At 37.8% G+C, this 24,345-nt stretch overlaps 1 protein-coding gene across 9 annotated transcripts in view; it reads left to right on the top strand.

The window, feature by feature from the left end:
* PCDH15 (protocadherin related 15) overlaps positions 1-24,345 on the top strand; it is a 370,883-nt gene that overhangs the window by 93,212 nt on the left and 253,326 nt on the right. For 8 of the 9 annotated variants that reach the window (XM_062637927.1, XM_062637929.1, XM_062637924.1 and 5 more), the window contains 4 exons: positions 1,828-1,988; positions 4,845-5,000; positions 16,237-16,356; positions 23,149-23,259. In XM_062637927.1, coding sequence (XP_062493911.1) covers positions 1,828-1,988; positions 4,845-5,000; positions 16,237-16,356; positions 23,149-23,259 — 548 coding nt within the window. The remainder of the gene's footprint in view (positions 1-1,827; positions 1,989-4,844; positions 5,001-16,236; positions 16,357-23,148; positions 23,260-24,345) is intronic. The other variant, XM_062637921.1, reaches the window with a different exon arrangement.

Here is a 24,345-nt window from a genome sequence, read left to right as displayed (position 1 = left end):
TGGTTACTTCAGCTGCCCCAATTCTTCCATCCATTAAACTTCTGCTTTTCTCAGCAAGGATTTGTGTACAACATTTTCCGTAAACACCAGCTTTGCTATGCCCAGGTGGCCTTTGATAAAACACCTAATGCTGTGGAAATTGCAGGTTTTCATTTCCTTTGAGAGCCATTTGAATGGGGGTGTAGAACCTTTCACTGGGATCAGTGGTGGTGAAAATGTAGCCAGAACTTAGACTTGGCCTTTAGGTTTGACCAAGAAGACTAGAAAATAAGTCAAGACAGCTGAAGCCATTATGGTGATTGTGATGTATGTTACCTTGTTGTCTTTTTTTTTTTTTTTCAGGGAGACTTTTCTTGGGCAACTTTTGTTCAGTTGACTTCAAATTTGGGTTGCTGACTTTTCTTAGCATCATCATTCAGGCCCAATAATGAGGCCAATACAGAGAAGCTGGTGGATTTCTTATAGAGAAATTGGTAACTAGATATAAACACTTTGAACTGTCACAGGGGTGGTAATCAGCTTGTTTTTCCTGGGAAATCCTCTTTACATTAAAAATAGTGGTGGTCTCTCAAAAGCTGTATGCCAGTTCAAGCTAGTGAGTCATAGTATAATTGTATAAATTGTATTGCAGAAGAGATTATGCTGACAGCCATAAGTCATGTGGGTAGCGACTGTGTTTCCCATGTGGTTTTAAGGGTAGTGCTACTATAACTTTAAAACTAGTCTTTGGTGCAAAGTTACCTGTTTGGAAGTATTTCTTCCCATCATTTCTGGTGTGTTATATATAATAGGAGTATCTTTACATAGAGTTGCTGTTGTTAGACTGAATCTCTAAAGAAATTTTACTCTGCACTTTAGAATGAATTATTTGGGCCCTTAATACAGGAGGTTACATGATAAATATTTTTAACTATGTTAAATGTTCTGCAGCTAGTGATGTTCATGGATTTTCACTGTTAATGAACTTCAACAGAAATAATTTCTTTTTAATATTTTGGTGTGAGGAAAACTGGATAGTGTTACTTTTTCAGAAAAATGAAATCTTAGAGAAGTGTTAATAAGTACTGTGCATGCAAATCTGAGGCACCAGAGTGCAACATTTAGGGTAGTTAGCAATGCTTGACATTTGGAAAGTGAGTTGGAGTGTTTTACACAGGAGATAACATACATCGTGGGTACTGTGAACTGACTAATAGAGCTGTTAGGCAAGACTTTTAACTGACAAGATGGAACAAGAAAAGGAAAAAGCATGTTATACATGTTGAATAGATGACTGGACTTAAGTACTATGTTTGTCTTGGTCAACATGGTTTTCATATCTTTGTGCTGCAAATTCAGTTTTTCAGTTGCAGAGCAACTCAAGGTATAAACCCCCTTTTTGCCTAGAGAACTTTATGTAACTGTTCTTTTATTCCCCCTTCCCTCTTTGACCCTTCTCCCACCGCCTTGATGTGTCACTCTTGCTGTAGAAAATTTATTCGGATTTGTTGTTATTTCAGTACTATTTGTTTGATGTGAGATTGGGTGATGATTGCTCAATGGAGAAAAAACTCATAATCTTAAAGATAGCTATATGTGATGGGTCTTATCATCAACTTATTGTGCATTGTAGCTGGGTTTGATGTTGTTTGAAATCACTTCAGTGTCAAAGGCAGTTTTTCATTACAGATAATAAGGTTCAGACTTTTTAAACATCATTCAAAGCATAAAGTACAAGGGGCCTTAGTCAGAAAACAGTATTTTTAGCATTGCAGTTATTATGAAAAATACATAAAAATGTAGATGCCAATATAAATTTCTCCCTTGTGTGTTTATTGTTTTTTGCAGGCACTATCCTGGTTGACAATATGCTGATCAAAGGGACAGCAGGAGGGCCAGACCCCACCATTGAACTTTCCTTAAAGGACAATGTAGATTACTGGGTGATCCTCGATCCTATCAGACAGACATTATACCTAAATAGCACTGGCCGAATTCTGGACAGAGATGTAAGTGTGGGGTTTGCTGTTTGTTTGGGTTTTTTTGTTCCCCATAGACATTGATTTCTAAATCTGTGAGTGCTCATAGACTTAAACACAAGATCTGCTAGAGTATAATAGCTGCATCTATCGTCCCAGATGGATGTGAGCAGAGTTAATTTGATTCTTTATTAGGACTTCTTGGGTGCATGAAGAAACTTGACGGCATGTACAATTATATGTGCATGAGCACAACAATAAGGGCCAAACAAATAGATGTGTGGGTTGAAAGAAACATACATATTGAAAGAAACTTGTCTTGTTTACTGAATTAAAACCATTTTTATACTGTTTTTTTGTTTTTGTCTGGAAGAAGTACTGCTTGCCTCATGTCCTGTGACACTTATTAAAAGCCTGCTTTATCTCTGTATATTGACATATGAGATGTGAGATAGAGCAAAGGAATTATGAATATTACAATTCACTTACAAGGTTTGACATACTCAACTGAAAATATGCTAGTTTAGATTCCTTTTTCTAAGGCAGCATAAAATTTGTGTGATATGCCCATTCTCAATAGCATTAAAGAAATATTGCCAGGCTAAGTTTGACTTTTATAAAAAGAAATATTAAAAGCACAAAATACAAGGAATGTTCTTATCTATGCTAATTTCATTGAAGAGAAACATTTTAAAAATAGAGACGCTTATCACAGTGTTGTAGCTTTGCTGCAATTCATCAGAATCGGAAAGGAATATTGACTCAAAAGTGACTGTAATCAACATGGAAAGAGTGCTTTAAAGATCAGTTCCCCTCGGAGTGCATGAACATTTGTTTTGTATTAGCTTGATTGATTAATTTGTCTTCTCCATGTGTTTTGAGATATATCCATAAGTACCAGAAACAACATGCAAATTTTTGTTCATTTCCATTTTTACTTTCAAATTGCTAATTGAATTCAGCTGTTCTTAATTTAGTTTTAATTCAGAAGCTGTTTTCATATGTGAAGCAAAGGTATGCAGCACAGAACATGGCAGAGGGGACATAGTGGCAAAAGAATTCTTAAAGCATCAGCAAAGAAGTCGTCATTCCCTCAAGTGCCAAATGGCTGGCTGCCTTTGAGGAGGCAGACGTGATGGAGCATGTTTGGCTTTTCAGTTTTATTTTGAAGTCAGAGCAAAATGCAAGAGCCCCTAATGCGAGGTGAGGCTTGAGAACCACTCTTAAGAAATGTAAGGTCAGGTCTTCAAGCAGCCCACACAACTTGGCATATCCATATGGCAACAGGAAACAGAAGTAATTCCTGTTAGATCAGTGCTAATTCTTATTTCAGTGGCCCTTTTAGTGACACTTTTCTGTTTACAGGTTCATTCATCTGAGCTGCTTGATCCAACTTTAGGTGCTTTACCAAAACAACCTTGTCAATTTGTTTGATTTTTGTTACTAGCAACAGCCTGACTAAACTCACGAATGCTTTACTTTCCTATGAATACATATCGATGTTTTACAGTGACTTTCTTTGCAAGTAGACTCAAGTTGCAAGGAAACAGGTGGAGGGTGCGTGACAGTTTTCTTAATCATATCTAGGTAATATTTGTGGGTTTACATTATGTAAAGGTAATATTGATGTTTTGCATTGGTATTTAAGGGGCTATTTCCTCATTTTTTACTATGAACTGTAACACTTCTTATCCCTAGTACTGTAGTACTGTAGTGCTTGGAAAAAATACGTATTTGTGGTTAAGTTTAGTGGATATGAAAAGAAAATTGGAGATTTAAGGTAAAAAAACAAATCACGTATAGAATGAAAAAGTTGAAATTTATGTAATGGACTTATCTGAAGGCTGTTCCCAGCATTCAGAACCAGAATTGTACTAACCACTAAAATGCAAAATCAGTCAAGTGTGTGTTCTTTTTTTTTTTCCTTTTTTAATTAAAAAACCAAAACTATTTTTCTCATCTTTCAAGTTAAAACTATGCAAAACTTAGTAGTACCAATAACATTTGGGGTTTTATTAAGTTGAACCTTAAAATTCAGAGCAAAAATGTAGTCTGGTTCACAAATGGTGCATATACAATCGCATTCAGTATATTTGGATACCCTTCCCAATTTTCTGTCTGATGTGCCCACTTCTCAACTCCCTGCTGATTCAGTTAGCCTGATCCATTCTTTTTTATTACTTTTCTTGAAAGAAAATCTTATTAGATTCCATTGATTGATTTTACTGAGACTGACAGTATGTTTTCCAAACAAAATCAGGTAAAAAGAAAATTCCAGACTTTTCTTCCAAAACTTTAAGTACTTAGGAAGGATGAATAATGATAAATCAGAACTGAAGGCAAAAGAAACTGCTAAAAGGTGTTGGGATAGTTTGTCCCAAGTACCATAAATTATTTGTTAAATTGTGCCGTTATGTATTTACATTTATTGTCTATGAAAGCCTACATTAAGTGTTTGTTTAAAGAACTGATTTTAAATCTAAGCATTGACCCAGCAGAAGTGGTACAAATGTGAAAGTAATGTTGGTCCTGTACCCTGTCCTATTTTATCAAAGGTGACAAACTATTTTTTCATATGTTCTTGTGACAAAGACCAAACGTGTATTTTACACATCTATCTAATTACAACTAACTATGTTTTTTTCTTGGCCATTGCTAATAAATCTAGGTAAACTAATTAGCAATTTGGAGTTTATTAAAGGTGATCTAAAAGCTCTTGGATCTTTTGTGGAGAATGCCAGCTTGAAAAATAAATGGAGATGAGAATGTTTGAGGCTTAATTTAAGTTACAGATATTTGGTATTTTCAATCCAAATATTAATAAACCAGAGGTTATAATGTGTGGCATTTGCAGGTATCTTTATAAAAATGTATTTTCCCTTACAGCCTCCAATGTCTATTCAGTCCATTGTGGTGCAAGTCCAGTGTGTTAACAAAAAGGTTGGCACCATTATCAACCATGAAGTACGGATTGTGGTGAGAGATAGGAACGATAACTCACCTCAGTTCCAGCAGCAGCAATACTATGTGGCAGTAAATGAGGTCAGAACCACTTACTTTTTTTTTGTTTTCTCTTTTGTGTGGTGTCATTTCTAAATACCAGCTTTTGGTTCTTTCTCTTCTCATTTGAAAACCTAGTAAATTCAGTTGTTTTAAAATACCTTTTATTTGTGTCACTTCAGAAAAAGCAGTAACAGTATGCTTCAGTTTTTAAAATGTTAGCTGTTCTTTCTTTCTCTTAATACAAAGACAAGCATGCTTTCCATCAGGATGCTTGTAATATTGCAGAAGACACTAGAATCTGAATGAAATCTCAATGAGTAAAGCATTGTTTTCCGTTAAATTTGCAAAATGTTTTGCTATATTATGCAGTTGTATCAACAAACCTGGAAGTAAACCAAATGTGTTTATGTAAAGCAAATAGTTCAAAAGGTTTTAATATATTGAAGCTTGACAAATTGCAGTTTTGGTTTATGCTATTTCTCTTTATTAAATGATGTCTGTGAATGAAATCCTTTTGCTTTATTTTAATTATGGAATAGAGAGTTGTGGATTGGACTTCATATTATTTGAAGAAAAAAATTTATTTCTTTTTTGAGCTGATTAAGGTTTTTTTATTCTATTAGGGATCGAATAATCTGCTAATAATGGGTACAAAGGATCTGTGTTTTCTGTAAGCTAGTATCCTGGAGCTTTAGTAAGAAGAGGTGGAAGTGGGAAATTACATGCAGAAGTATAGAATCATAGAATCATAGAATCATTAGGGTTGGAAAGGACCTTAAGATCATCTAGTTCCAACCCCCCTGCCGTGGGCAGGGACACCTTACGCTAAATCATGTCACCCAAGGCCTCGTCCAACCAGGCCTTGAACACTGCCAGGGATGGAGCATTCACAACCTCCCTGGGCAACCCATTCCAGTGCCTCACCACGCTAACAGGAAAGAATTTCTTCCTTATATCCAACCTAAACTTCCCCTGTTTAAGTTTTAACCCGTTATCTCTTGTCCTGCCACTACAGTCTCTAATGAAGAGTCCCTCTCCAGCATCCCTACAGGCCCCCTTCAGATACTGGAAGGCTGCTATGAGGTCTCCACACAGCCTTCTCTTCTCCAGGCTGAACAGCCCCAACTTCCTCAGCCTGTTTTCATACGGGAGGTGCTCCAGTCCCCTGCTCATCCTCGTGGCCCTTCTCTGGACTTGTTCCTACAGTTCCATGTCCTTTTTTATGTTGAGGACAAGTAGTGATATATAAGCTGACACAGAGGGAAATGGAAAGATGGGTCAGTCTTTTGCAGGTAAAGATTGAAAGAATTACAGTCACATTTATTAAAATAAATCTTTTAAATACGTAAGGAGCATTGAGTCCCTGTTGGGGTTTGGTTTTGGGTGGAGGGGTTTTTTTTTCTGTGAAAGAGAGTGATTGCTTTTATGTTGAGTGATTTTAGTAGAATTGATTTACTGTTTCCAAAAAAAAAGTCTTTCATAATTTTGTGTGTTTGGGATATTCAGCCTTTCAGTGTGTCTCCATATTGTTATGATCACTACATTGTTCTAAGTGACCAAGCATATAATGATGTGCAGGTCATCTTGTAAGCCCCAGGAAAGGAGTGGAAGAGGGTTTTTTATGAGTTTAGCCCTAACTAAGCCGAATGTATGAAAGAAACTAAAAAAAACCCTGAAACAGACAAGCCGCAACCAAGCCCTAAATATTAACTTTGAGGAGAGACCTGAGGTTGAGATAATGGTATACAGGTTTTTCTTACAGTAAAATGTCCCTAGTGATGACACTTTCTAAATTGAAATTTTTTCCCTTCAGGCAAATTTGGTAATCCATCTGATGGTTTTTCTTACCACCAGAATCTGAGGTCACAGAACACACCATCTGTATCAATATCAGTAAAGCCCTCCTTATCCCTTTAAATTGTTTTCAGGTTGGCCTTTACATGTTAATTGTAATTCCTATGTTTTTGCGGACTTGTTACGGAAGTGCCTTCTTGCCTTCACTAAAAGCAACATAAACATTAGTCTGAAGTGCCTGTATGAGCTGTGATGCAGGTCCCGGATCACTTCCAAGACCTGCATAATTTTTGCACTAAAACTGAAGGCAGGTAGTGCGCCAGTGCTGTAATACTAAGGAAGCAAGGATTTTCCATAATTGAAAAGTTCAAGAGGCCGAGTGAAAAATGCACTATTTAAATTTATGTTAAAAGATTTAGCAATGTTCCAAGTGCATTCAATGTTTTGGGGTTTTTTTCTGCATTATTATTGGGCAAAATACTGTGTTGCTTTTTCCAGCAATTGCAGTCATGATTTAATTAGCTGCCTTGTTTAATTTTATCATTGTTATGCTTATAGCTTCTGATATGTCACCACTGTGCCCTTCAGGGTTAATGCTCTCATTAATTAAGAACAAAAAGTTCACAAAGCTTCTCAAACTTTCTCAAAGGTTTTAGTAAGTGATTATATGTTTTAATGGTAGTTTATTCTGCTAGTAATTGGCACTGCCTCTAGTGAATTTAACTACAGGAATGCACTGTAATAAGGGGTTTGTGGTTGTTTTTTGATTACTTCTGGTCTTCTGGGTTTAGTTTGCTTATAAACTAGAAAGTATAGTAGTTTATCTGACATAAGTAACATAAAGCAAATCAAAGTACAAGTAGACTTTCTTATTTACAGCTACCGTACATGCGAATGTCACAACTAATTCTTTTTCTAACCAGGAAATTTTGTCCATGTCAATATAAGTACTTGTTCAGGTGCTTTACAGGGCTGTGCTTGATAGTTTGTCTTATCAGCTGCCATGCCTTTCTCTGGTTGTCCTGTATGGAATGAAGAACGTACACACTGTGCCATTATAACCATACTACAGTCCCTGGTGCTTGCACAAAACACAAGGTAGACTTTCCACACATATTATTTGACCCATCTACATGTACACAGTAAGTCCTGTTCTAACCAGAGTGACAGTTGTGTGCTCTGTCATGATGGTTAAATCTCCCCAAAAGCATGATGCTTTTGTATACATCTACCATAAGGAAATCCTGGGAAGATATGTCCCAGGCTTGCAATTTACCCTAAAATGTTTTTTTTTAAGGGATTAAAGTCTAGGGCTATGATTTTCCCAAGTAATCAAAACTCTTATATAATTGCTAGCATCTGTGATGTGAGACAAATAACTAGCTAGATTTTACTTTATTAGGTATTTTTTTTTTCAGTTTCAGAAATGTCAAGGGGTAAAAATATGTTTTTGAGAAATAGAATGTATTTTTATGTCAAATACTTTTTATATGTCAATTGTCCACAACATACTAAAATTAATTTGAAAAAGAAGCTGAGGGTAATTATAGTGCCAACATAAATGCTGGTTTCACACAATTGTTTTCCATCTGCACATGAAAAGACATAGTTTAAAATTAAGCCCATATTTTTCCAGAAGGCTTAGAATGAGATGGATTTGCTATGGTAGTGTCTGTTTTGGTTTACACCAAATGATATCTCAATTTTTTCTACTTGATTGATTGATTAGAAAAGGAGGACATCTGCACTGAGTTAGACGAAAAGCTCCCCTAATACAGTGTATTTTCTCTCTCAGTGGCCCTTGCACATGCTCAAAGAGGAGCATAAGAACTGGGAAACTAGAAGTGATGCTTTCCTAATCAGCTTCAGTTACTTGCAGTTGTAAAATGTATGAGACCACAGGCAGTGTATGTAACAGTTCTTGACCAATTATTTCTTTCCCATTTCTTATAATCTTATATATTAAAATTCTTATTGCAAGAAGTACCGAGTAATCTGTATCAGACTCTCACATGTTGTCACAGACATCAGTCACAGCATCAGATGTTACATGGGTATAAGTTCAGAAATACCATGGTAACATTTACTTGATTTGCAAAGCCACCCCTCAGTTTTAGGAGTAGAGAATTTTATCATTAACACCTATTTGTTGATGTCTCTGTATTTCCAAGTGGTTAAGACTCCCTTCAATCTCTCTTCTACCTCTAGTTTCCTGCTCAAGTGCCTGAACAAGAACAAAGCAAATTCCATGCCTTAAAGCAAGCTTTCCACATCCTTCAAAATATATACATTCATTAGTCTAGTAACTATGTGATTTCTCTTATGAAATACAGGTCTCTTGTCTCCTTACCTACACAAGATGTTGCATAGCCTTTTTCATCATGTCTTGTCTCATCTCTGCCTGAGATGAGAAATATCATAATTTCTCACTCTACTGCTTCAAATACCTTCATCTGGATCCTAAAAATCCTAAGAAATCTCTTTACATAGATAGCGTCTGTAGCATTTGGATCTATTCTGCATGTTGTCAGACAACCCTTAGGGGGTTTAAATGTTTTCTTCTGTTATTCACGTACTTCTACTTGTAGAAGACCCGTGAGTGAGGTGATCCAAAATTACAACATGAAGAGAACTTAATGTTTCCCTCCAGTGCATGTGTGTTTTGAAAATGTGTCTTTTGCATTTAAGTATTATTATTACATGTTTATTGAAGAAATATTTTTTCAGGAGGATCTTTTTTATTCTGTTAAATGTATGGGCTTCTCATACATAGCTGCAGTTGATGGAGACGATAATAATTTTTCGATTTGGTGTCTTTGAGTGGCACTTCTAGTATTCCTAGACAGTTACAGTTAAAATTTGTTTTCAAGTTTAGCTTCTTAGTTTAAAGTCTAAAATAGAGTGTCTGTTTTCCTAAAATAACTGCCTTTTAAGCAAAATATTATTATCTAAGCATTTATAAATGAAATAGCTAGTTTGAGTTAATAGGGAATAAAACCCTGCTGGGGTTGGGGAGCAAGCAAAAGAAACACCCTACACGTGTATGTGTGTACATATGTGTTTATGTACACACTTGTGTGTATTCACATATATGTATAAGCAGTCTTCATTCTCCCTGGTCCTCAATAGTCATAGCAGGAGGCTAATGCAGACACAAAATAACCATCTGCTTAAAATTAACTGGCATTTTGTGCATTAGCTATAGTCAAGAAAGTGACATTGTATTTAAACTATTTACTTTTTATAATTGGATTATGAAACAAATTTGGGGCATAATTCAGAAAACTCCTAAGTAATGCTGTTCTGACATCTGAAGTAACTAAGCTGATCATCACTATTGAGTTGTTGCCATGCATAGCATGCCACAGAGCCTGTGCAAGCACTAGGACAGAAATGGGCTCTTATCCTTCATGTCACATCTGGCCCAGTGCCACTGTCCTGTTAAGAGTGCGGGGTTTCAGGTTCCGTTTCTTTTTTCATCTTTTTCTTCCTTTCCCCTTGCTGCTAGGCCATCCATGTTTGTGAGGCTGGGACCACTGTCTTTAGTACATAGCAGGTTCCAGCATCACCAACAGCTTAGTGAAACTCTAATGCAAAAGCCCATTTTGAGTAGCACTCCAAATGGGTGCTACCATTTAGGAGCAAGTTTCTTTTTTCTCTTTCTAATGCTTTTTCAAAACAAAGAATGTGTCTCAGCCAAAAGCAAATCCAACTGCTATTCACAGCATTATGAATCTTCTCATAAAAGTGAATTAATGTATCAACCTTAACATTCTTATGATAATTAGAAAGACTCTATGGGCTTATTTCCTTTCCTTTGTTTTGTATTTTATATACTTTTATAAAAATGTCACATCATATTTATTAAAAAAAAATCTGACAAAATTGCATTACTCTGGTGCTAAATTTGACCATGAATATTAGTAACTTAAAGATATGAGTTGCTTCAGCATGTTGAAACAAAGGTCTATAGTCAGGTTGAAATTCAGAAGAATTATGCAACTCAATTAACACTCAACAAGTGAATCTGTAGTATTGCTGAAAGTGTTTTAAAGACATGTAACCTAATACAGTGACTAGAAACCAAAATCCGATGCTGCTGAGGCACAATTGTTGTTGTCTGTGTTTTGTGTTGAACACAATTTTATCTTAACAGATTTTGTCTCAGCTAAATGCAACTCTGATTCTGCATTGCCTGGGGTTTATAAGACTGACTTTTTCTGCATTAGTTTTTCATATGAGCCTTGGTGAACTCAGGCACATTTCATAACAGGTTTTGTTTGAAATGGTAGTGGAGTTACTAGAATACCGTTTGAAGTCAGTATTACTTTCTTAAATATTCATAACCTTATAACTGCTTGTAAACCAAAATTTTAGACTTCCTTTGCTTTTTTGGTTTTGGGTTGGTTTTTTAGCCCTTAAGTTGGCAGAGATGGGAATCCTTTGCAACATGAGTGTGTTTCTTGAACCCTCAGTCTTAAAACTTTGGCTTTGGGCTGTTGAAAATTGTAACATATGGTGTATTTTCATTTCTTCTAGTGTAATTATTCATATTTTTTTCATTGTAGTATTGAAGTAATTATTCTCTGCAGGTAGACATCATCAAAAGGATATTAGCTCAGAATTATTAACTGTAAATCTTTGCTGACCTGTTTGGGGCCACCGTGAAAAATTACTAATTTTAAACTTTGTAAATAGGCAGTAATAGGAAAAGTTATTTTAAAAATGTTTTATGGAACTGATGAACATTCGTATCTGCATCTAGAGTTCTAATAGGCATAGATCATGTTTAAGGAAATGTGTAAGTGTTTCAGCTGTTGACTGTAGAAGAATAAGATTTATTGTGTACATTTCATCTCTATTTGTTTAATTGCATTCTTTTGAAATCTTACTTGTTTCTTGTCATCATGGCTCTTTTTTACCACATTGAATTCCCGCAAAGATTATTATCCTCAGACTGACATTAACACTCTCAGAATTTTTTGTTTATAATTCCTAACCTTATCTCTTGCATAAGGTAAAACAGTCAGCACGGTCCAACAGTTTAATTACATAACTTCAGTTTCTTTCTGTAAGAGATACTGAAGTTTAATATGGAGAAATCCAAATTCCTCTCCAAGGTATTCTCTGAAATAGGCATGCCTAGTGGGAAGGAGATTAAGTGGGGCTGTACAGATAGTTCAAGCAATACTTTCTGGAGCCATTTTTGATTCCTTCTCAAGGGTAGAAAAGTAAAGGAGTGGGGAACCCTTTCACAGACATGTTTCCAGCTTCTCCCGTCTCCCAGAAGACTTGGTGGGTGGAAGATCTTTTCAGAGAATGAGCAGAGTTGGAAACTGTGGGGAAAACAGCTGCTGTGTAGAATCTCTCTGCTACAGATTGGCATGGAAATAGTGTGGGGTGGTTTGAGCTCTAGGTAAGCCTTTACTGCCTAGAGAATGTGTGTACCTACTAAAAAAATATATTTGATAACTGGTTTCAGAAATTATGTTTATCTTATAGTATATAATACAAAACTATCTCTATGTTCTGCTTTTTGCCAATGGCAAAAAATGATTAGCCAGTTTCTTTTGCTAACATATGCATTTATTCAAATGGCATGCCCATTTTATGTCTGTGAAATCAAAAGTCAAAAGCTTTGGTCTTGGATTTAGTGTATTACAACCAAAATAACTGACATGCAGACCTTCATGAACTTAATACACAGGTTTCTATTTTATCTACATTTTCCTTTACGCAATACAAATGATATCAGAAAGGACACTGAAATAATCCCCTGTCACTCCATCATTTCATTCAGCTTTCAGCCTGCTCTTTTAGCTTTTGGATGCATGTTTCAGATACTTCCATAACATTCACTAAAAAATTTGCCTTGCATTTCCATGTTACCTGTCTTTATAGTAATGCAGTTCTTCATGGGGTGTTCACATAATAAGTAATCCTCATTTAAGTAAGAACAGTGCGATCGTTCATGTTGATAAATAACAATATATGTACATATATAATTTATATACAGTTGCATTTTATAAGGTGAACTGAGTTCTAACAATGAAGTGAATTGTGACAACAGTCTGTTAGAAAGCCATCACAAATTATGGGTAAAACTGATACTGCTGGCTTATGGTAAATCGTTGCAATGTTGAGCACTCAGTATAAAAATATTGTGTAGCTTTGAATGCTGAGTTCCTCTCTCAAATGGTTAAAGGTAGAGTTTAAGACATTTATTTAAGAGCTCATCTGAGTTTTTCCAGAGGCTACAGTAATGGGACATCTTGGGCAGGCTGGAAAGCTGAATGAAATGATGGAGTGACAGGGGATTATTTCAGTGTCCTTTCTGATATCATTTGTATTGCATAAAGGAAAATGTAGATAAAATAGAAACTTGTGTATTAAGTTCATGAAGGTCTGCATGTCAGTTATTTTGGTTGTAATACACTAAATCCAAGACCAAAGCTTTTGACTTTTCGCTGCAAGAGCATGCAATTGTAATTCTGGTGTTCACTGCTATTTCATTTTTACAACTCTCTCCTTTGTTATCACTTAATGATGTGCTTTACAGTGGTGGAGTCTTTTTATGTTAGTCATCATTTATCTGCACCCTGTCAAGACCCTGATGCAGCAGCCCTTGGTGAAACGGAGCAAATAACTATTGCCAAGCAGAGCTGCTGGCTGCACTCAATGGAAACCAAGTATTTGTGTGCTTATGAAAAGCAACATAGTTTTTGGCATCCTTCAGCTGTACTTGTATAGGTCCAGCTCTTTCTCTGCCTCTTGGCAGCCGTGGAGGTAGCTGGTTAGGGCAGTCTCATCCTTTGGGACATTGCGCTGGAGCTCTGCCCTCTCCCTTTGCAGGACATGGCATTACATTATCCAGCTAGCAGAAGCAGTACAAACACCTCCTTGGGTGTCTGTCAGTTCTTGGGCTGTTCTGATGTGACAGAATCTTTTTAATAGAGATTTGGTCTTGGTTTCCAACAGTAACTTCTCCTTCTCATGACATCATGCTGGTGTTACGGCTGCCTGCAAGGTGTTGAGCAGGGATCTCAATGCTCCATCGCAGCAAGTGCTGCGAAACCTGTGGGCACCCTAATGGAACGGTGTAGCTAATGAGCATAATGCTTGACAGTGTATTCCCAACCCATATTGTGGCTTGCTATACACATGTAGTATCTTCAGAGCTGCTCCTCTCTGGGAGCACTAAGACTTTTTTGTTTTAACAGCAGAAACATGGTGGATTTTCATCATGTGCCAACCCCTGACAAGCCAGCAGTGTGCCTGGGTCTTTCCGCTAACGAGACTGTATCATTTAACCAATGATTAATTGACTAAACTAAGTGTTGTACTAGGTGGCTGTGCCCAGGCTGGGGCTGAAGAGTCTCTGTGGGGAGAGTCTGTGGCTGCTCTGGGCTGGCCACAACCAGTTCTGGCCAGTTCCAGCTAGTTCCAACTGCCGCAGCACAGGGCACAGCCCAGCCCCTCAGCCAGTCCTGTGGTGCCTCAGGGAAATGGACTTAAGAAGGAAGAAATGCTGTGCAGCAATAAGGAGTGAGGAAAAAATTGTGAGGAGGAGAGGAACTGGGAGCAAAGGAGTGAAGCTGAGCCTTTGGAAAACGAGTGGGATAGGGAAAGGTGATGTTTTGTCATTGTTTGTCAGCATCCAAATGCAATTTTAATTGGCAGTACATTGAATTCATTTTCCCAAAGTTGAATCTGTTTTGCCTGGGAGGGTAGTGGATGGGTGATCTCCCTGTCTTGTCTCCTAAACATGTTCATCTCATTTTCCTTCCCTGGGCTGCTATGGAGAGGGGTGAGAGGGCAGGGGCTGGGTGTCTGGCAGCTGGCCAAGGGCAGCCCATCATTAGTGTGTGTGTTGGGGGGGGGGGGGAAGCCCTACAAACCCTCCTTCAAATTTTCCAAATTGGTTTTCAGGTTGTTTTGGTCTTCTATCCCATATAAAAACATGAGAAAGCTCCTTCTCCCCTATACATGCACTTTGTCATAAAACAGGAAGTTACCTTGCTTGGTTTATGACAGTTGACTCTGATTTTATACAGTCAGGCAAGGCTTGTGTTTCTGAGGTGATTTCTGTCCTATATTCTTGAAAGGCTGATGCAGTGTGAGAGGTACAATGCACAGACTCTCTGCGAGGTAATTATCTTGCAATTTTTAGGGAACAGTCAACTTTATACACCCACATGTGACACTTCTATCTATACCAATAGAAAGCAAGTCAGGTTCGTAGCAAAGCATAAACATGCATACTCATTGTGGCACAAGTGTAGATAATGTGAGTAAGTATTGTAAGTTAAGCCCCACCTGTTATAAGAAAAGCTTTGAAGGACTCAGTTCTCAGGCCTGAAAACATTTCTCAGAGAACTCTGGCAGCAGTTAAACTCTTAAAGTAATTAGCAGCTTTATAAATAAAGCAAGTCAAGGAACTATTACTATAGGAGGAAATGGGCAGTTAATTATTTGGGTTCTGGTGTGGACTACAAAACATAATAGTGAAATAGTATCCACATTTGCAACAAATATTTGAAGGACTCTTTGTCCTTTGCCACCTTTTTACAGTGTTTCAAACGTTTTTAGACCCTATAGGTTTAATGATGTGCAACAATGTAAAGAAGAGGAGTCAGTGGGCGAAATCTCTGGGCGTGATGAGGGCAACAGCTGGAAGCATGGCTAGAAGCAGTGTTTGTATTGAATCCTGAACTGTTTGTTTATTTGGTTTTCTTTTTCAGCTTGATTACTCACAAAGTTTTCTGAATATTAAAATTTAGAAGTGATGACCCCAAGAAGTCAGTTGGACTTTTGTACTTGGTCTTAAAGGGTCTTGATTTCATGCTGTTTATCTACGCTAGGATATTTATAAATTGATTCATTTTCAAAATATAATTTTATGAGTCCTCAGTTGCTGCTAACAAAATATTGGAGAAACAGCATCACAGCATTATCCTTATAGTTGTGTAAATCCATAAAGCTCTCTTGGTGTCTCTGTTTAGATGCAATAATATTTATCTGGCACTATTCACATTGCCACTAAAACACTGTTAAATAAATTCTGTTTACTTTTGCAGCTCATCTTTATTTTTCTCCCTGAGTCTAAAAAACTAGCTTGTATTTTTCAGATCTGTTTTTATTTATTTCATTAATAATTTCAGGTTTAAGACTTTTTTTTTTTTTTTTTTATCTTTTTAAATGCAAATGAGGTTCTGTCCTGATGCAGAGAATCTGTGGAATAAAAATGGAAATTGTTTTCACTTTCTATGTGATGCTTGGCATCAGTTAGAGTCTGAATAGACTGTGTCTAAATAGTTGCTGGTACATGGGATTCCAGACCAAACAAAGGGGAGAAGAGAATGTCAACCCTGCATTATACGCCAGAGATATTGCAGGTGTGAAGACTTTGCAAACAGTTCTTTAATTGTTTCTTGTATTCCTTAAGATTTTAATGGGGATCTGTCTGTCTCTGTTCTTGCAGCTAACTCCAGTTGGAACAACTATTTTTACAGGATTTTCTGGAAACAATGGTGCTACTGACATTGATGATGGTCCAAATGGCCAGATAGAATATGTCATCCAGTACAATCCTAATGATAAGGTAAATGAATTTCATCTTTTTCTTTTCTTTTTTTTTTCTGTTCAGAGGTTTGTGTGTGTATATGTATTACATATATACACATACACAAAGAGCAAATGAACAAGAAGTTGCTAATGGACTTCATAAAGAAATGCTTTTCTTCATGATGTATACTCTCTGCCTGTGATCCTTGCTTACTCTGTAAACACAGATTAATTTACCTTCCCTTTCATTGTCATGCTGATAGCAGCTGGATAACTTCAGTATCAATCATTAATAATCCCATCTTCTCCAGTGTTCACACACTTAATCTTGGTTTTGACATGCCTTTTCAGTCCATGATAGGTAGTTGTATTTACTCCTACACATTTACACCTAATAGGTTGACAGCTAAGAAATATTTGTAGACATGGCTAAGTTGCTCTCAGAAGAGACATTCTGACTTTTCTCATGGAGTCATTTATATTGAAAGATCACTGTTGCTTTTTGTTTTGTTTTTTTTTGTTTGTTTTGTTTTTTTTTGTTTTGTTTTGTTTTTTTTTTTTTAAAGCGTTATATATTATTAAACCCTAGTGATCACTACGTGTTTGAAAACACATTCTTTTAGAGGCAAAAATCTTAAAGCATTAAACTAAATTCTCTTCGGGGTCAAATGTGTGAATTTGTCTATTATAAAAAGGTTCTGTGCATAGCTGATTCTTGTGAAATGTCCCTATGCATTTTTGTAGCAAATTTGAGGTAATTTAGCAATCTTTTTTTGCAAGCCAGACTCTATTTTGCCATGGGCTAAGGGTGCAGGTACTGTGGATCAGGTGGTGTGATAATTTGTTAAGCAGGCTAACCTTTTTATTCATCCCAAAGATAACACAGAAGTTAAAAGTGTGTGGGGTGGAAATATAAAGATTTAGTAACCTCTCATTGACATTCCCTACTTAAAGGTAATTTGCGCAGGAATGGTTTTGTGGGAAAACAGCAGTCTAATTTTCAATTTAATTAGAAGTCTAATTTTCAATTTAATTAGAAGAGTAGGCACACAAGTTCTGATTCAACTTGTGCCATTTTAGCTGTACATCTCAAAGATGTCAATTCTGTTTTCATTGAAGTCAGAAAGAGTGTAAATATCTACTAAATTACAATTAGTACTTGTACTTTTTGTGAGGTAGAATAGGTACTTTTGTAAATGACAATTCTTTTGTATTAAAGAATAATTCAGTGTGAACTAATAATATATAAACCCTACTTTTTTTACTTTTCACTGGGTTAATTCTTGATTTTTGCATAGCTATATGCTGAGGAATAGTGTTTACTCACTGTATCTACATATATTGGGGTAAGAGATGGTTTCTTGAAAAAACATGGCCTTTTCTGGGGAGCATTGTTTTGCAAAGAGGCTATGTCTTTTTGACAAAGGTGTGATGTTTCTGGTTTTAATTTGTAGGTATTTGGAATTATTTCATTTTTTAAATGTTTGCAGTCATTTCTTAAAGATTAATTTGATTGTGAAGACTGAGCAGTCTCTTTAGTTATGGCACTCAGTGAGGCTCCTTAAATGAGTAAAATTCCTAGCGAGCGATGCACAGGTTCATCATGTTACATTCTCAGCTGTTCTTTGTACTGATGATATGTATGATTGAAGAGTTTCCTAAAATTTATAGGCAAGGTCAAAGGTTTCCTATGGCAACAGTAAATACTAAAGTGTTATGCTAACATGATCTTTTAGCTGTTTACATGACAAAAGTGTTATAAATAAATGCTATTCCAGTATCACAAATACTTGAAAAGTAAACAGAAAGCAGGAAGAAGTGAAAGGAAAGGACAAGGCATTTCAGATTCACAAAGCCAAATCAAACCAAACCATTTAAATTTTTCTCTCTGCTCTTTTTTTCTTACCTTTAACTTACAGTACTTAACAAAACCAGCTCAAATAATTTCTTCTCTTTCAATAAAGACTATGAAAAATGTTGGTACTGAGAAAATACCTCTTCTAGACAATATTTTCCTGGAAAACCTTAGAAAAGTGAAAGTGGTTTAAAAAAAAACCCACATTTTATTATACATTGAATATGTTGGCATAATGAAACACACACACGAGTATTATTTCTGTTAAAATGCATTGCAGAACAATGCAATGTAAGAACTTCTTTGTATTTAATTTACTATTAAGTCATAGCATTATATTGCTCAAAAGCATGCTAGAAAATTAATCTAAAAAGCATCTCCCACAACCACATTAACCTCAAGTTCAGCCACGAGGTTCATCTAACCACTAAGGACATCACAGCATGCTGAAGTGGTTTGGTCTGGTGTTTTGCCACAGAAAGAGTTAAAAAACTTTTCATCTACTACTTGGTGAAACTTACTTGTTCTTGCTCTCCCAGTGACTGTGAAGAACAGTGAGGGATTTCCCTGACTGAAACAACTTCTTTGGAGTAGTTAGTTGCTTTATTGCATCTTTGCCTTACTACTTTCATATTTCAGATTAAATAAATCTGATTCTTTCATCTATAGATAGCCCTGATGTACATAATGTTGCTTTACCTAGGGATGTGCTTTGTGAGTATGCTTGACAGAGGTGACTTCTCATCCTTGCAAGCTACTTCATCTCATCTGTCAGCTTGAAAGAAAGTTACTACATAATATCTGCTACAAGGGGATTTTCGTCCTCAGTCTGGGAAACAATTACACCAGGCTCAAAAATGAAGTGCACAGTTTAGTGCAAAATATCTCTATTTTTTTTACTTATGGGATCCTCCTATAATGTGTGATGAAGGTGCTCACAATGCTGTTTGACACCAGTGACATAGTCTCCAGTTATTTGGCAGTCTGTGATGCAATTTCCAGTCCTGTTTTCCTGCACACCACAAACACCTACAACATGGAGAATTTAACAATCATTATAATTTATTTGCTGAAAAACAAACTGTGATTTTAACAGATATTTCCACTTTTAGAGAAAAAAGGCGTTGGTGTGTTATCTAAGGAAAGAATATTACTGCCTACATTTGCAGCCTATAGGGGTGCTGGAGAGGGACCCTTCATTAGAGACTGTAGTGACAGGACAAGGGGTAACGGGTTAAAACTTAAACAGGGGAAGTTTAGGTTGGATATAAGGAAGAAATTCTTTCCTGTAAGGGTGGTGAGGCACTGGAATAGGTTGCCCAGGGAGGTTGTGAATGCTCCGTCCCTGGCAGTGTTCAAGGCCAGGTTGGACGAGGCCTTGGGTGATATGGTTTAGCGTAAGGTGTCCCTGCCCATGGCAGGGGGTTTGGAACTAGATGATCTTAAGGTCCTTTCCAACCCTAACGATTCTATGATTCTGTGATTCTATGCAGTTTCTGTGGAGTTACTGTGGAATTTGGTATATCTGTTATCCCTTCAACATACTTGAATATTAGCTATATTTTGCACAGGTAGATTGAAGCATGTAAAGATATTTATTATGTGATTAATAATAGAACCGGAACTAAGTTACATATCAGAAACCTGTGCTGTGCCTATAATCCTTCTCTCAAATGAGTCATTAGTGAAAGTGAATCCTTTAAAGGTGTGTGCAACCCAGCAGTACCCTCCTGCCATTCAGTGCCGCAGTTTTGTAATCTCAGTCTGTTAAAGCAGCTCTGCAAGGCAAATTGGATTTCACCTGATTTACCCTGAAATCTGAACTTACTAGTGTATGAACATATGCATAACTGCTGCTAAGAACTGACACCTAAGTGTGTAGTGTTGGTGTTCCCTGCGTATTTACTACTTCATTGCCCTCATGAAATAAAGAGAAAATAAATACAATGATGTGGATTTCTTAACCTCTAATAGAATCATAGAATAGTTAGGGTTGGAAAGGGCCTTAAGAAAATCTAGTTCCACCCCCCTGCCATGGGCAGGGACACCTCACACTAAGCCATCTTACCCAAGGCTTCGTCCAACCTGGCCTTCAACATCTCCAGGGATGGAGCATTCACAACTTCCCTGGGCAACCCATTCCAGTGCCTCACCACCCTCACAGTAAAGAACTTCCTCCTTATATCCAATCTAAACTTCCCCGTGTAAGTTTTAACCCGTTACCCCTTGTCCTATCACTACAGTTAATAATGAAGAGTCCATCCCCAGCATCCCTGTAGCCCCCTTCAGATACTGGAAGGCTGCTATGAGGTCTCCACGCAGCCTTCTCTTCTCCAGGCTGAACAGCCCCAACTTCCTCAGCCGATCTTCACACGGGAGGTGCTCCAGTCCCCTGATCATCCTCGTGGCCCTCCTCTGGACTTGTTCCAACAGTTCCATGTCCTTTTTATGTTGAGGACACCAGAACTGCACACAATACTGCAGGTGAGGTCTCACAAGAGCAGAGTAGAGGGGCAGGATCAGCTCCTTCAACCTGCTAGACACACTCCTTTTGATGCAGCCCAGGGTACGGTTGGCTTTCTGGGCTGTGAGCGCACACTGAAGCCAGCTCATGTTCATTTTCTCGTCAACCAACACCCCCAAGTCCTTCTCTGCAGGGCTGCTCTGAATCTCTTCTCTGACCAACCTGTAGCAGTGCCTGGGATTGCTCCGACCCAGGTGTAGGACCTTGCACTTGGCATGGTCAAACTTCATGAGGTTGGCATCAGCCCACCTCACAAGTGTGTCAAGGTCCCTCTGGATGGCATTCCTTCCCTCCAGCATATCAACTGAACCACACAGCTTGGTGTCATTGGCAAACTTGCTGAGGGTGCACTCAATCCCAGTGTCCATGTCAGCAACGAAGATGTTGAACAAGACAGGTCCCAACACTGATCCCTGAGGGACACCGCTCGTTACTGGTCTCCAGCCAGACACTGAGCCATTGACCACAACTCTTTGTGTGTGGCCATCCAGCCAGTTCTTTATCCACCGAGTGGTCCATCCATCAAATTGATGTCTCTCCAATTTGGAGACAAGGATGTCATGTGGGACAGTGTTGAACGCTTTGCACAAGTCCAGGTAGATGACATCAACTGCTCTACCCCTGTCCATCAGTTCTGTAGCCCCATCATAGAAGGCCACCAAATTGGTCATTCAGAATTTCCCCTTAGTGAAGCCGTGCTGGCTGTCACCAAGCACCTTGTTGATTTTCATGTGCCTTAGCATGCCTTCCAGGAGAATTTGCTCCAAGATTTTGCCAGGCACAGAGGTGAGACTGACTGGTCTGTAATTCCTCGGGTCATCCATTTTCCCCTTCTTGAAAATGGGGGTTATATTTCCCTTTTTCCAGTCATCGGGAACTTCACCTGACTGCCATGATTTCTCAAATATGATGGCCAGGGGCTTCGCAACTTCATTCACCAGCTCTTTCAGGACCCGCGGATGGATTTCATCAGGTCCCATGGACTCGTGCACGTTCAGGTTTTTACGATGGTCTTGAACCAGATCCTCTCCTACAGTGGGCCCAAGGTCTTCATTCTCAGTCCCTGCATCTGCCTTCCAAGACTTGGGTGGTGCAGTCAGAGCCTTTGCCAGTGAAGACCGAGGCAAAGAAGTCATTCAGAACCTCAGCCTTCTCAAATCCAGGGTAGCCAGTTCTCCTGATAGCTTCCAGAGGGGGCCTACGTTGTCCTTAGTCTGTTTTTTATTCACTACGTACCTATAGAATCCCTTCCTGTTATCCTTAACATCCCTAGCCAAGTTTAATTCTAACTGGGCCTTAACTTTCCTAACCTGGTCCCTAGCTTCACATCCCTGTATTCTTCCCAGTCTGCCTGTCCTTGCTTCCACCTTTTATAAGCGTCTTTTTTCCTTCGAAGTTTTCTCAGGAGCGACTTATCCATCCAAGGAGGTCTCCTGGCCCTCCTGCTGCACTTCCTTCTATTTGGGGTGCAACACTCCTGAACTTGTAGCAGGTGATCCTAATACTTGATACTTTCTACAATAGTGAGAAAAAAGGTAGATGATGGCAAGCCGAACTCTAGAAACTGAAGACCTGAACTCTCAGATGAGAAATGGAGAAAGCTTTTCTGAACACACCAGTGCAAATTCAGCATGGCAAATCTGTTCTTCAGTTTGTGGTTGGAATTAATAATGAATATGCAAAGAATCACAGAGATTTCTATTATGTTACAGATTATTTATTGTTGGGGTGTTGTGGTTTAAGCCCAGTTGGTAACTCAGACCCATGCAGCTGCTCACTTACTTCCTTCTTTCTTCCTCTCCACTCCCAGCGGGATGGGTAGGAGAATCAAAAGATTGTAAACCCCACGAGTTGAGATAAGAACAGTCCAATAACTGAAGTATAATACAAAACTGCTAGTACTACTAACAATAATGATATGGGAAATAACAAGGGGAGGGAATACAATTGCTCACCACCCACCGATACCCAGCCCAAGAAGCAATCTGGGCCTTCCAAGTAACTCCCCCCAGTTTATGTACTGGGCATGACCTACTGTGGTATGGAATACCCCTTTGGCTAGTTTGGGTCGGGGGTCCTGTCTTTGCTTCCTACCAGCTTCTTGTGCCCCTCCTCACTGGCAGAGCATGAGAGACTGAAAAGTCCTTGATCAGAGTAAGCACTGCTTAGCAACAACTAAAACATTGGTGTGTTATCAGCATTGTTCTCAAATCAAAGCCAAAACACAGCACTGCACCAGCCACCAAGAAGGATTAAAAATAGCTGTTACAGCTGAACCCAGGACTTCTTATGGAGTAAATTGGGTGAGGAGAAAACATAAAAATCTAAAATCTCTAATCTGGAAATACCATTTTGGTATTACATTCAGTCGATCATCTCGTGGCTTATCTGAAACATATTTTAAATTTGAAGCTTGTTTAATTTTACCATACTGTTTTAATTTTTTGCAGACTTCCAACAGGACCTTTGATATTCCTCTCACTTTGTCTGGAGCAGTAGTTCTAAGGGAAAGACTAAATTATGAAGAAAAGACTCGTTACTTAGTCATTGTTCAAGCAAATGTAAGTATAGATCTCTTAATAGCCATTTATGCTGTAGATTTAGGTAGGGTTTTAGTTTGCATATTTAGATTTATCTAAGGAAAGGGAAAGTCTCACTAAAATACCAGGTATGATAATACTCTTCCTTGAAGGTCTTATTTAACATTTACCTAGGTTGTAGGAAGCTTAAGCATTTTCTTACTAGTTAAAGGAAGCTTGCTCAGTGTGTGTAACAAGACAGCCTTTTTGGCAAAAAGAGCAAGTTGCAAATTTGAAGTACAGCCCATGCAGAAAAGTGCATTCTAGTGTCACTAAGTGTTCATTTTCTGACAAATATAGCGATGCTAATTTGATCTTAAGTGAGTTTAATGGGTACAATTTAGTTGTATCCTTGAGGTTTGAAATGGATTTTTCTATAAAGAGGTGATTTTAATTTTGAGTCATATGGCAAGCATATGTGGAGGGCTTTTTTTTTTTTTTTTTTTAGTGTCTGGCAGTGGATAAGGCATTCTGAGAAGAAAACTGATGCATAAACTACATAGAATGTATCTGTCATCAGAGAAATTTTTTGGTGCCCTTGAGGGCAGTGAAAACTTTTTTCCCTTTTGTCTTTCTGATAATAGCTGAAATGAAAACTTTTGCTCTTTTGTTTACCTCTGTTGTGATACCGTTTGTTTTGTGAGGAAAATTAGAATGCTCTGAAGCAACTTTAGATAGCTTGCTCCTGAATTCACGCATTTATATTACTGTCATCTTTCCGACACAGAATTGTAGATAACATTTTACAATCTATTTTGCTAAATATTGTGTGGCATGTTCATTATTCCTCCCAACAGAAGAAGGCTCCAGGGGTGTCTTAGTGCTTTTTACACTTAGGTCTGTCTAAAGATGCTTCCTGGCTGTTAGAACAACTCATTTTTTCCTGGCTAATATAATTTTCTGATCTCTTGAACAGGAATACAGGAAGGTTCAGAACTGATTTGCCTTGTTGTTTTATCAGTAATTTATTCTGCAGATCACCACTGCACATTTACAGCTCTTTTCCTTTGATGTCAGAGCTCAGTGTTATAAGACACTGCACTCCTAGAAAAATAACAGGGCTAGTTG

Source organism: Pezoporus occidentalis, unplaced genomic scaffold (genome assembly GCF_034315485.1).
Source record: "Pezoporus occidentalis ecotype Australia unplaced genomic scaffold, CSIRO_AGI_Poc_V1 ctg54, whole genome shotgun sequence".
NCBI classification, from domain to species: Eukaryota; Metazoa; Chordata; class Aves; order Psittaciformes; family Psittacidae; genus Pezoporus; species Pezoporus occidentalis.
This window is presented reverse-complemented; position numbering and strand designations above follow the sequence as displayed.